This window comes from Sinohyriopsis cumingii, unplaced genomic scaffold (assembly GCF_028554795.1).
Source record: "Sinohyriopsis cumingii isolate HCF-2022 unplaced genomic scaffold, ASM2855479v2 utg001348l, whole genome shotgun sequence".
Taxonomy (NCBI): domain Eukaryota; kingdom Metazoa; phylum Mollusca; class Bivalvia; order Unionida; family Unionidae; genus Sinohyriopsis; species Sinohyriopsis cumingii.
Genome location: NW_028315988.1, coordinates 668,158 through 681,818, shown reverse-complemented (window position 1 = coordinate 681,818; position 13,661 = coordinate 668,158). Strand labels below are relative to the sequence as shown.

The window sequence follows — 13,661 nt, the reverse complement described above, 5'->3', positions numbered from 1 at the left end:
TTTGTTTGCACTGCTCACCCTAACTTTAAGTATGTTGTAACATAAAGTATTGTTTCTTTTCGTTTAAGATTTTCAAGTCAAAGCTAAGGACTTTATTGTACATTAAGATATAAAAACAGAAGTAACTGTCAAGAAAATGGAGGTCGAAGAGGTAAGATTATGTTTAATATTAAATTTTAAATTGACAACAAATCTTTTCATCAGGTGTTATAATTAGAACCTTTTATATCCTTCCTTTGGAAAACATTCATACAAAATGTGGAGACTAAAACAAACATTGAAAGTAAAATCAACAAACAATTAAGTGTTTTATTTGACCTTAGCAATTTTATGTAAGATGTTTGCTTCCTGATTGCAAACGATTTGTACAAGGAAAATCTGTAATTCTGGATGATAAATATTTTAGAAACTACTTCTTAATATTTTAGGGCAGTTCAAAAGAAAACGGAAGTAACAATGAAAAAGTAACAAGAAGAACACGAGCCAGGCATGCAAAGAGAGTCGTGGTGGCTGCTCAAAGGTTTACCAGTTTTATACTTGCATATATCTACTTTTTCCTATGAGGAAACTACACATAATTTCACTATTCTTTTTATTATTGTTTTTAAAACTTTGCTCATTTGAAGGATGATTTCTATCTAGCTTGAAAAAACAATTTGTTATTATAAATGCTCAAACGAAACTGCTTAGCAGAACCATGTATTAATTTTTTTATGAACGTGCCTGCTAGAATTGTGTTATAATATATGCATAAAAAAATGTTTACCAAAGCAGAAAATGGTTACCAAAACAGAAAATGGATATCAAAACAGAAAATGGTTACCAAAAAAGAAAATGTTTACCAAAACAGAAAAAGGTTACGGGTAGTATTATGAAAATGTTTTGTATTTGCTAACAGAAAAAAACAGTCTTTGATACCAAAACCGCTATAACATCTGCTTCTTACTTTCTCGCACCACACCACTCCACTCCTCGCTCCCTATCTCTTAGCTTTCATTTTATTTCGCTCTCTCTCTTTATATATATACATGGCTGTTCCAGTGATGAAGAAAGCAGCGATGAGCAGCATGGATCCAAACAGACACCGGAACCACCCAATCAAAGACGAGCGAACATAAAGGTGGAAGAAGCTGATGATGAGTAAGCGATTCTTTCTGTTTATTTTCCATCAGTTTATAATACTAAGGTTGGTTTTAAGGTGTCGTACGACAACGTTACATTGTAAAAATACTATCGTGCCAAGGAAGTTGAGTACACAGTCTTATACAACCCAATCTATGCTGATCGGATTAAGGCAACTGAAACTTATATATTATAGTCACGAGTCTAACGACTTATCTACTGTGACTTCGTTTCTGATTGACGCTCGTACAGACACCTTACATAATAAATATCTGTCTGAGAGTATTTCCTTGGGATTATCTATCCCTTGTTTCAGCCAGTCTGACTGTCCACCTAGCCAAATTCTCAGGGATTAGGAACTGATTGACCATCTCACTATAACCGTCGCATTATCAGTGCATTAGCATTATTTGGAGGTGAAACAAGCCATCGGGCCAGAAATGGCTAGTTACTACACAACGTAACATGAAAATATCTGCTACATGGCATTCTGGTAAAATAATACATTATTATAAATAGTATTACCATCTGTGAAAAAATAGCATACAAACATTGCTTGTTGATGATATATTAGATGTCATAGTTGTCTTGGTAGCTTATGTATAATTCAAAACCATGTTAAAATACTATCATAGCTTTTATGGCATGGCTTAGAATTCATGATGCTATATGTACAGGGATGTGAATAGTGGCATAAGAAATAAGGAAACAAAAATAAAATACAATAAACAAATATTAAAAACTGTTAGGAAAACACCGAAAGCATAAAAAAGCAGTTTTATAAGTAATTATTAGAAAATATACAGAAATACCTTTCAAGTACAAAACTAAGTAACGCTGGACTAAATCGAAATTACCAATAGTATGATTGGAAATTAAGAAAGATACTACCATTCCGAGTAAAGATGACAAAGAGTATTAAATTCAAAATCCTCCATCACATAGTCTCCATCACAAAGTCTATATAAACAACAAATTGTTTGAAATAAAGATGTCGGCAGGACATCTTTGCACCTGTATTAATGTGACGTTAGAAATATTTATATTTATATTTATATTTTGTTTGTCATACATTGAGAGCACTTGCAGTTCATTATAGAGATATGTAATTGTTATGCAATTATCATTAACTAATAATACGATACTATTGGTTAGTGAATACCTACACAATAAAATAATATATATTAGTGTTGATGTTTAGTTATTAACTATTAAGATCGAATTTCTTGCTGATTAAGAAATTGTACACGTACCTGTCGTCCTTGCATAAAAGATGTATGTAAATATCATGAACATTATTCTTCGGGTCTTTATTCTTCACGAAGAGCAAATGCAGTTTGAAGCCTCAGTGAAGGAAAGCACGGGCACGTTGATTTAAAATCACACATACAAAATCAAGTCGATCATGCCACCAAATCAAACCACGGGATATAGCTAACAAGCATGCAGATCATATCACACTGTATTTATAATTCACCCCGAGTGGCCGAGTGGTCTAAAGCGCTCTCCGTTAAGGATCACTGCCATATCACCTCTGTCTGCGTGGGTTCGAGTCTCGGATTCGGCTAATGTGGGTATGTGAGAAAGCTTGCCAGTAGCTTCTCGTAGGTCGGTGGTTCTTTCCGGCGTTTTGCTGCCATGTATAGCCGATCTTGTGCTGAAAAATGGCGCTAAACCCTACAACAACAACAACAATTTATAATTCATAATACCACCTACCAAATCACACAATCATAAGATTCTCGTACAAGAATGTACAAGAAATGATGTTGTCCTTTGTCTTTTCCACTGACTCTAGTGCCTCGGGAAAAGAATAGTGGGTCAAACTTTGCTATAATCTTAATACACGGGCACCAATTTCACACCGTTACTGTATCTTTTGTTTCTTTGTTATACATTGCCATTTAGAAATCGCGAGTAAATAGGCAAGGCTTTTGCACGTTTTAGCAGCAATTTTGTTCTCCTTAAATTGTCACTTAGCCTAAAATCTACACGTGAACAATGTATGGTGAATTCGTACTCATCACATACTTGTTTGTTTAAAACATCCAACCTGTGATTACGTTCCTCAGTACGGTTTTGCTTTTCATCTTGTTTAAACCAACCTCTTCTTATAGAATGTGAGTGGTAGGTGTAAAGACTATTGTTTGCATTTTCTTTGTAGACATACGTCGATAAACCATCATTTATAGTACATACAGGTGTCCGAGTAGTAATACAGACAATTTAAGACGCTATCCAACTCCCAGCATGTTCTTAACTAATGGGTTTTCTTCTTAAGACATGATATAGGGTCCATAGTTTTGCCCCAAGTGCAGTGAAAACGGGGCGAATGCAGAAGGACTGTTAAAATCCTGTATATAAATCTAGTGAAGAGACTATACAATCCACAAAGACATCCAGTGAGCCATAAATACAAGAGATTACGCAGGATGCCTCAATTGAAATGATGCATGAACATAAAAATGACCAAACCAATCCTCTCACAATACGTTACCCAGGAATAGTCAGCCACATAGGAACAGGTTGTTAATGTAATGATGGGAGGAGAGGAAACCGCTCCAATAGTAGAAGGGCTTTACCACGATAAACCTAGCTCCTAAACCAGAATAAAATAGAAAGATGACGAATAATGCGCTCACAGAATGGCCGTGAAAAAAGGAAATAGACCACATGAGAGGCCAGAAAGAACCCCTTCTAGCGCGAGGTACTTCACTACCCAGAGCGCTGTTCCTGGTAAGACGAAATTGAAAACTTTTCAGCTATATAAATTGTAAAAACTAAGACAACTGAAGAATGAACCAATGGATAAAACCTGTATCAACTTTAAAGAAACAAAACCAAAACTAATATGTAAAATGGAAAGAAAACTACAACATCATAGTATGTAAATTACTCGTTCAGAGATACAATGAGGGTAAAACATGTGTCATATTGAGTATAAAACCTATTGAAAATAGGTTAACAAAACGACATAAAGCTAGGACAAAAGTCATCTGCATAAAATTCATTTTTACATATCAACATTAAATAAAGAGAAAGGAGAATCGATGGTTACTGTAAACAGTGATATTAAATAAGCAGAATCGGGAACTGCCAAAATTTTAAGGAACACATCCTTACAATCACAAAGGAAAATTTAGAAAATATTTCAATTCGTTTTGAAATTAATGAATGTCATATTATAAATGTATATGCGCCATACAAGAGGAGTTCATAACACAATTCTAACGAAACATGTGCACCATTTTTCATTTGAGAAAGTTATTATACGATGGATTTTAATTGGGTGGATGAAATACTAGATAGTGGAACGGATTGTAATGCGGAAGATAAACTACTTAAAACTTCGAATAGATAATTTGTTTAATACAATTTGTTTTTACAGACGTACATAAATAATTCTATCCAAATAGGGAAGAATATGCTTTCAGATATGTTAAGAACCAAGGTAGCTGACTTGACAAATCATATATAACAATAGAAGGAAATAAATAGATAACAAAATGCGATGTTGAAACAATGGATGTCTCTGTTACTGCTAGTAAAATCTTTAAAAATGGAGAACAGTGGCTAAGAATATCTGGAAATGAAATAATTCAATATTACAGGAAAGCTAAGAATATATTAATGATAACTAAAAATTTAGGCACTTTTATAAAACAAGGAAATTCCTAATATATTAGATGAATGAAAAGGAATTAAAGGGAAAATTTAAACAAATAACAAAGGATAGTATATAATCAAAAAGTGTCAAAGAAGGGGATGGGAAAATGATGTAACAGTATAATGAATAGTGCAGAATATGCCGAAAAAGAAAAAAAGAGTCCTGAACTGAAAATCAAATCATACAAGAATATAAACTAAAGGTAACACACATAAGGGAGGGGAAATTTACCACTTTATATACAAACACAAGGGGATGTACATACATAGGAAATAAGAAGGAACACTAAATATATGGAATCCTTGGAAACCGATTGTGTCTTTATAACGTACATATATAATGAGAGAAATATATAAATATTACGAAGAATTATATACTATACAACATATACTGCAATAGGAAATAGAAGAAGCAAATCCCACATGGCTCCATTGATTGTGAAAAGTTAATATTATCGCAGGAAATTAGAACAGCAATTAACAAAACTCCATAAATAATGTTTAAGAATGATTTTGCTTTTAAAGTACACGCATAAGAAATATAGAAAGCTAACCAGAAGTTTTTGTTCTCGTACTAAGGGCTTCATCAGTAGAATGGTATATTCTCTACTGGCTGTTAACATCTCTCGAGGGAATAGTGAGAGATGTTAACAGATTGTCCGAGTTATGCGACAGGTTGTAACGGTTCCCGTCCCTACGGATCTAGGATCTAGGTAGATTATATAATCCCCTACTCAAACCAGGCTGTTTCACGATCTAAGATTCCCAAAATACAGACTGGCCAGGGAAAACGTTTTGGATGTGCCGAGATATTTCAGACGTGATTGAACGTGGTCTTCTATGTTCATTAAATCTCGCTTTCATTGTCATTTCCGTTACACTAATATGTTCCTGATGGCACTGACTCTCACCCTATCCTTCACACTTATTACAATAGATAGGTCCACAAATAATTTTCATATCAGACTTATCCTTTGTGCGCTTCAAGCATTTGGAAGTCCTTTTCACATATAGTAGGATAATGCTACCTTTCGAGTCTATTATTACACTTATTGGTTGACCCTTCATGGTAATGTCATTGTGACTAGCGTACAGCCAGTCGGAAACCTTATCGCCCTTTCCGGATATTGACACATCTTGAGGGCAGTCTTGACGTGATCGAGTTCATATTTTAAATCTGTGAGGTCAGATGTAACAACTTTGTATCAGTGATGTATAATAGTTACTAGACCACAAATTTCTGAGGTACTGGATGATGCGAATTAAATTCAAGGTTCTGGTTCGTATGCGTAGGTTTACGATGAACAATAATGTGTAGCGTGCCGTCTATGTTTCTAAAGATGTTTGTGTCCAAAAATGCTAATTGTTTTCCCTCTATGTTACAAATGATATTTGGATCAATGTTATTAATGTAATTTGTAGATTCTAGTATTTGACTAGTATGTGCTTCAAGGTTAGATTTCTATATTTATGGTGTATGTGATCTGAAAGTTCAAACATGATCAAATATGAATACTACTACACAATAAAGTTTTCATTATAAAAGACAAAAATAAATAGAAAACCAACAAAAATCCTAAAATTCTTTAATGGGAAATTACCAGGCTCTTATTATCATCAACTGCCTTTTACATTATCTTTCAAAACCTTTTCATTCCGGTATGATAATTTGTCTTTTAAAAAACATCCTTCTTCGTAAAGAAATGGTTGAAGAAAGAAAGAAATAATAATTAATTTGATATATAAAGGGAAATGAAATGAAAGTAATATTAGGAGCTGAGGACAGTCTCCCTCCTCAATACTAAATCATAGACTTCTTAGTAAGATTTAGTAAAATAAGATAAAACATAAATTGGTAATAAAAATAACATAATCAAAGCTCCTAGGATGGGGATACGTATAGATCATACGTTAACATTAACAACTACAGTTTAGTACATGTAAACTAGAAGAGAAAAAATAACTCTATGATCAGGAAACGGCCTTCAACCACATCAAGTACAGCTATATTAGTAAAATGTTAAAACCATATTGATTATGAATACAATCTTTGCGATTGGGACAAGATACTAAATAAATATTAATTTTGTTTGGTGCACTTAAATGGGGAAAGGACAAAGAAATTTCATATTTAACGCTCAATGATGCAGGGTTGTTCCCTTGTCAACACCATTGCATATAATATCAATCGAGGTTCTAAGTACAAACATACAGAACAACAAAAATATTAAGAGAATTAAACTCAGCAATTTAACAAAGGAACTAAAGATGGTACAGCATGCCGATGATTGTACCAATTTGATTTCCGATGACATAAGCTTCAAACATTTATGAAAAGATCTGTTAGGCTTTGGAAACGCGTCAGTTTTGAGAAACAATCAATACATTAATTGGAAACTGGAGAGGGAATCACCCTGGGAAAAGATACTAACGACAGCATATACCAAGATCCACACGCAAACTCAAATGGAGAAAACGGATCCATGGCAAGAATCACTGAATTTTTCATAGCTAGGAAATCAACTGAATAGCAGAGTACGAAACTTGTATAAAAATACATCATAAGCCTGGAGACGGAACGGAAGGAAAGCTGAAAAAAAAGAATTGAATCATGTATGTATCTTTTCACATAGAACGATGAACCTGACGATGCAACTAGAAAATATCTGTCTTTGCAAAATTCTTTTTATTTTATTTAACAATTAATCCGGAAAGGCGTATAGTCTAATTTTAAGCCCATGCCCGTTTCTTGCAAGCAATTGCTAAACTATTTTGTGGTCAGCATTGAAAGCTTTAGCAGATTGTACCAGATGAGACTCTATATTGCATATGCACTGCGTGGGCAAAGCTTGAAAGTTTCCAGTTTTCCGCGACAACCTGCGTCTATACAGAGCATGCACGCTTTCTGAGATAACCTCAGTTTTGCACACATGAACAAAATGTCATGTCAGCCACTTTAAAATACGTATACTAATGTGCACATTTATTCTTTGTGAGTGTCCTTCTCAGAAAAGGGAGGTTGTGGGTTCGATCCCCGGCCGAGTCATATCAAGGACTTACAAAAATGGTACTAACAGCTGCCTCGCTTAGCGCTAAGCATTAAGTGGTTAGTGTTAGGACTGGTCGGCCTGCTCTCAGGATAATGTGACTGGGTGGGACATCATGCTATATGACTGAGCCATGATGTCCCAGTGCTGGACATCACTATAAACTGCCACACTGTCGTTGCGATATGACTGAAAAATTGTTAAAGCTATGTTAACAATTCTAATCACACACGCACACACACTCTTTGTATATTGTATATTCCTTGCATTATAATGATCATCGAAATTAAATGAACAGAACATCCCATTAATGAACTTGCGCTTCAACACTTTGAACGTTTAATTTACACATAAACACTGCTGACTGAATAATATTCACTAGCAAGATCGCGCTCTATCAGTCCTAACTGCGCCGATTAGAGCTCTGAAACCTTGTTGACACGAAACATACATCTGGTAGGCTTTTCCTTAGCACCAGCTTATAAAAGACACCATACAATATTGCAAATGAAGTTTTCAGATGACACCGATCTTGCATCAGCTATAACGGTAGGGTATGTATGTGTAAGAAGATTATAAATAATTTCTATTTATTCTAAATTTTGAATATAACAGCGGCCTTTGCAATGACTTGGAAAGTATGAAATACATCGCACATTTAACAATTAACTGTAACACACATGTCAGGCGAATGACATTGCTTCGAGGACTGATACAATGAGAAGAAATAACTTTGTTTATATGCTGATTCAACATTCTAAATTTGATTGCAATTAGTCCAAAGGTGTCAGACGTATGACGATTAGGCAAGAATATTTACTAAAGCCATGCGCAAGATTTAAAATTACCATTACCTTTACTCATGGATTTCAATTAGGTGACACTAACTCTACCGGGTAAGTATAACGACCATCAACCTGAAGACTTTGGAAATATGATTGTTGGCATGTTTGTCTATTTTTTATGTCCAGTATTAGACGTTGTTGATATTATTTACCTTTGCAAGAGAAGGCTAGGCAAAACTCAAAACGAATATAACGTTGTGATGTTATCAATCTTTCCGTCCGTTTGTCTGTCCGTTGTCAATGTCACATCTTGTGATTTCCATCCTGTACATTCAGTCAGCTTTGTGTATGGCTTGCACGTTTTGTAACGATTAAATATGTCGGTTTGGGAGTCAAAATGTCAACGGTCGAAATCACTTCAACTGAGAAAAGAAAACCTGTCTCCTTACAATAACTTTAATTTTAAATTGCAAACAAAGAATTAACATTGTGGATGGTTTGCACTTGTGGTAAGACAAAACGCATCGATTTTGTCATCTAAAGGCCATAAGTCATTGCAACTATGACCGATGAAGAAAGCATAGCTTACTCTCTGCATCACAGACCTGGTATTAATTAATGTCACTAAGGCTTCTATTTCAGGGTTCCGTTATATGGTTCTGTTCTATGGTTATGTTATATAGTTATGTTATCTTACTTGATGAGTATCTGAACGGGAACTCATCTCACTCGCTTAGGTGCATTTCTCACTAAGTTATTTAGGACGTGTCCTTACACTGAGAAGTTTATGCTTATTTTAATTCATGTATTGTTCAGTGTATTGCAATATATAGGTTTGAGTTTTGCATAATGCTTTTTATTATTTGTTCAACAACGAGAGAGCAAGCATTATATATATATATATATATATATATATATATATATATATATATATATATATATATATGATATTTGTTATCTTTGTATAACGTTTTGGGGTGCTATAGTGCCTTACGTTTCTGGTGCGCGGTGAAATCTACAGTCAATCAACTATTAAAGTTTTGTTGTTGTTGTTATTATTTTTATTATTACTATTATTATTATTATTATTATTATTATTTGTCTTATTATTATTATTATTAGAGAGAAACAGTACTATTGGGACATCATGAGTGACACACGTGCTGAAGAGCACTTAACCGAATCGAATGACCGCATGTTGCACGGCGTATATGTAGCTGTCAAGGTTACAGTATGCATTGTACTGTTCCTGTTAGTCCTAACGACGGCGGTGGTATCCAAGCTTTGTCTCGTTCTGATTACATCAAATCTGTTTCCACCAAGGAACTACACGAACGACACGAATCTGTTCTGGTGGCAAAAAACTGTTCATCATTCCATCAGGTAAGTGACGTTAAAAAGATTTTCACCCAGGAATCATTATTTTCTTCTTGCTGAAGGTTATCAAGGAGAATGCCATACACATCAATTTTTTAAACAACTGCGTTATTGACATTAATTATTTTTTCCTTTTGTTTCATATCTTTACACCTAGAATTTAAAAAAGTACTATAATATTATCTTAGATATTTCTTTGCAAATTTGGTTCTTCGTTCCATTTGTTTCAATAATTATTATGAATATATCTTGGAGAAAAATGTTATCCCGGTTTATGACCTTTATTGTTTTAATTTCAGCTATCCTACAGATGCAACAAACGTCCAGTGGATATGGGCCATGGTGTTAATTATTTCGGCACCCTATTTTTTCACAGCCCTATCATGTGGATGGAAACTTATTTTCAAAAACAAAAGCTCCAATACTGGCTGGAACGGAATTGTTATGGTAATTGTGTATGTATGTATGTATGTGTAACGTCGCCCTCTTACTAAGAAGAGTGGTTATTGGGTTTGGCTAGCGTTATCTAGAGGATGACCTCCCTTGATATTATAGCCCGGCGTGAGTGAAATAAGAATGGAATTTCATCAGAGACCTGAGCGAGAATACTGGGAAGAAATAAAACAATGCTAGCCCCCTTTGACAAGAAAATAACAAATTTAATTAGAACAAATTAATAACGGCAATTCCAATTCAAGTTAGATTATATCTATATAATTTAACAGGTGTCTATAATTTGGATTTATTTCATCATCATAACGAGAGGTGAAAAGATCGCAATGTGCACGACCGATTTGCATCACCTTCCTGTCTGGACCGTACCAACGTCTCCTAGTTCATCCTTTCTAAGTTCTATGCTTTGCCCCTTCATGGACTTCTTAGTCCTTTTTATTCTGGTCTCGTCCTTCTTTCTTTCCCCGTACTCCAGTCTCCAGACTGTCTCGTCTTTTTCGCTGTTCATTATCGCTGGTTTCTTTCAGAACATGTACGTCCTGGCACTAAATATGTCATTCTTTTTACACGACGACCACCTGGCCCCTTCCTTGTTTCACGATGAAAGCACTAATCTTTTTATGCCTCTTCTAGAAATTTCCAGACTAAAGAATTCCGACTAGGCTCGTCACTTTAAAGTCTGATTGCTCTAAAGGGTACGCCCTAATTTTGCCCAATCAATCGTAGGCAGCGGTCCCTAATTTTTCCCAAAGAAACAATTCCTAGCACCAGTTTTAGACAGCTCAGAATCTGTGAACGATAGTGCGTGGCGATATCCCTTTGAAAATAATAAGTTGACATAGGTTCCTACCAAGTGGTTAGGGTTGGTAGCTCAAATGATCACTTTCTAAGGACCGTGTTAAGATACCCCTGTCAATTTCATTGGGTCGGAATGCTGTCCCTTTTTGATGTTTACACTGACATGGGGGAGATGAACGAAAAAAGGTCGAAGTGACGCTTCACGAAGACTTTACTGGCTTAAATGCGATAACATTTTAATGCTCAATGCATTCAACCTTAAAATTGTCTGTAATTCGAAATTTGACACTTCACAGTATGTCCTTCACAGTATGTATGTATGTATGTATGTATGTATGTATGTACTGTATGCATGCATGCATGTATGTATGTACTGTATACATGCATGCATGTATGTATGTATGAATTGTAGAAGGCCCCTATCATAATTACTTACGTACGTACTCACGCACGCACGTACGTTTGTATATGTATACACATTTGCACCTTTATCTGTCTGTCCCAATATTATATTAATGGAGATAATGCTGATTTGATCGATATCACCTGCACGTGACAGTATAACTTAACAGACATGGCGGAAAATAGATTTATTTTCATTTATGGTCCCGATATGTTCTTTTTCTGGTTGGAAAATATCGTGCATTCTTTACACTGTAACGAAACGACTTGCTTCCCTGCTTTCCTTGTAAATAACTATGTGCTTAACCATGTCTATCAGCAGCTCAAGCTTGACACAGTCTTCTCGAGAGCGTCTCAGCTCAAACCAGACGAGCTTTATTAGCGATGAAAGCCAAATTGTGTAATCGATGAGTTTAAAAAAACGTCAGCTAGCAGAAGCATATCGGACTTGTGGTTAAGGTTGTGAGCCGAACGCCTTGCACACATTTTGCGCATAATTATATGTCTGTTATGCCTGCACGGCTAAGTAGGTGTAAAAGACCCTTATTGACATAAGCTGTGTTTCTTTTAAATCGTTTGCAACTGCGTCTGCATGTGTATGGGTAAACGCCATTGAGGAGCATACGATGAATGTTGTCCTACGTTTACTTCTAACATTGTAACAGTCAGTATATTGAGGCTGCTATTCATAAACTTTAGGTTGCCGATACATCTCATTGCCCCAATGAGAACGTCATGTACACTTGAATGCTGTTTGGAATGGCGCAGATGTTCTAAGTCCGATGCTGTTTTGATGGCCTCCTTGATAAGGCGACCTTATTATTTAATGCCTTTTTACCATCATATATTTCTGAATAGATGTGCTGATTGAAGTTAAATACTTTATTTGTGATATCGCGGTAATATGGCAGTGGTATCTCTCCCTGTCCTTTCTTAGCTCTCCACCGTTAATGTTACTGTCGTTTACACGGTCGACTCCATCATAATCATCATGAACATCTCTGTGACATCAAGCTTTGCGAAAGCTTCACTTTCGATCACATTCACTCCGGTGTAGCTAATATCTTTGGAGGAGTTCATTCAAGCGAGTTATATTATACATTGCTATGAAGTTTTATAAAATTCAGCAAAATGTTCTAAATCAGTTATGACGTGATCATATTAAGCCTTAATCAAATAACCCTACGTTTCTAAATCGCGTTTGCTGTTCATATAGTTCACATACAACTTTATTCCAATGCCTCCTTCCTCTGGTTTCTGCTCTCTTTATGTCTGATGCCAAACTAGAACCACCTCATTTTTCGCATATCCAGTTCACGGTCCATGTTTCACTACCACAATTTCAGGATGCGTTGACGCTATCTCCTCTTATAACCTCTGTCAAATGCATATCATGATAGCCACTACGACACTTTATCCCCCCAAACTTTTTTCTCCATCGTTTAAATCAAGCACATTTACATTTGTCTCTAAACACTATCTCTAGTACATGTGGATATATTACAAGCAAAGTGAACAATAAATTAATCTAACTTTTTTTTTTAAATTGAATGCTGTCTTTACTTTGCGCCCGCCCATTCGCGATGAATGGGATGGGGTTCAGCCGTCAAGGGTTGGTGCGTGGGTTCTGGTTTCGAATGTTGGGCGGCTTGCCCAAAACAACAGTTTCAGCACGTAAAAGTTTGGGCCTACTGGTTGAATTAACATTTTTGAAGTTGTGGTCGTCTGATAAATTTATGTTGGTCAAAAGGGCACAACATTATATCGTGGGTGAACTATTTCGCTAGGGTTAGTGAACTCTTCCTCGAAATTTTGTATGCGCTAGTGACATGAACCGATAAGCTGAGGTGATCCCGATATTACGAGACTTTTAAAAATGGTGGGAATAACGAAAGGAAATGCATGAAATGCTTCGTGTATATGCGAATAATTATTTTGCAAATACTGGCCATCATTTGTGGGAAAATATGTTGTGCCAGTGGTATCTATTATGTACACTGAACCAACTACT

The 13,661-nt window shown here is 35.5% G+C and overlaps 1 protein-coding gene across 1 annotated transcript in view; it reads left to right on the top strand.

Moving 5' to 3' along the window:
• Positions 1-432: 432 nt before the first annotated feature.
• LOC149772602 (chitin synthase chs-2-like) overlaps positions 433-13,661 on the top strand; it is a 47,664-nt gene continuing 34,435 nt past the window's right edge. The window contains exons 1-4 of the mRNA XM_089947595.1: positions 433-520; positions 1,042-1,140; positions 9,743-10,003; positions 10,297-10,444. Coding sequence (XP_089803721.1) covers positions 9,768-10,003; positions 10,297-10,444 — 384 coding nt within the window. The 5' untranslated portion in view covers positions 433-520; positions 1,042-1,140; positions 9,743-9,767. The remainder of the gene's footprint in view (positions 521-1,041; positions 1,141-9,742; positions 10,004-10,296; positions 10,445-13,661) is intronic.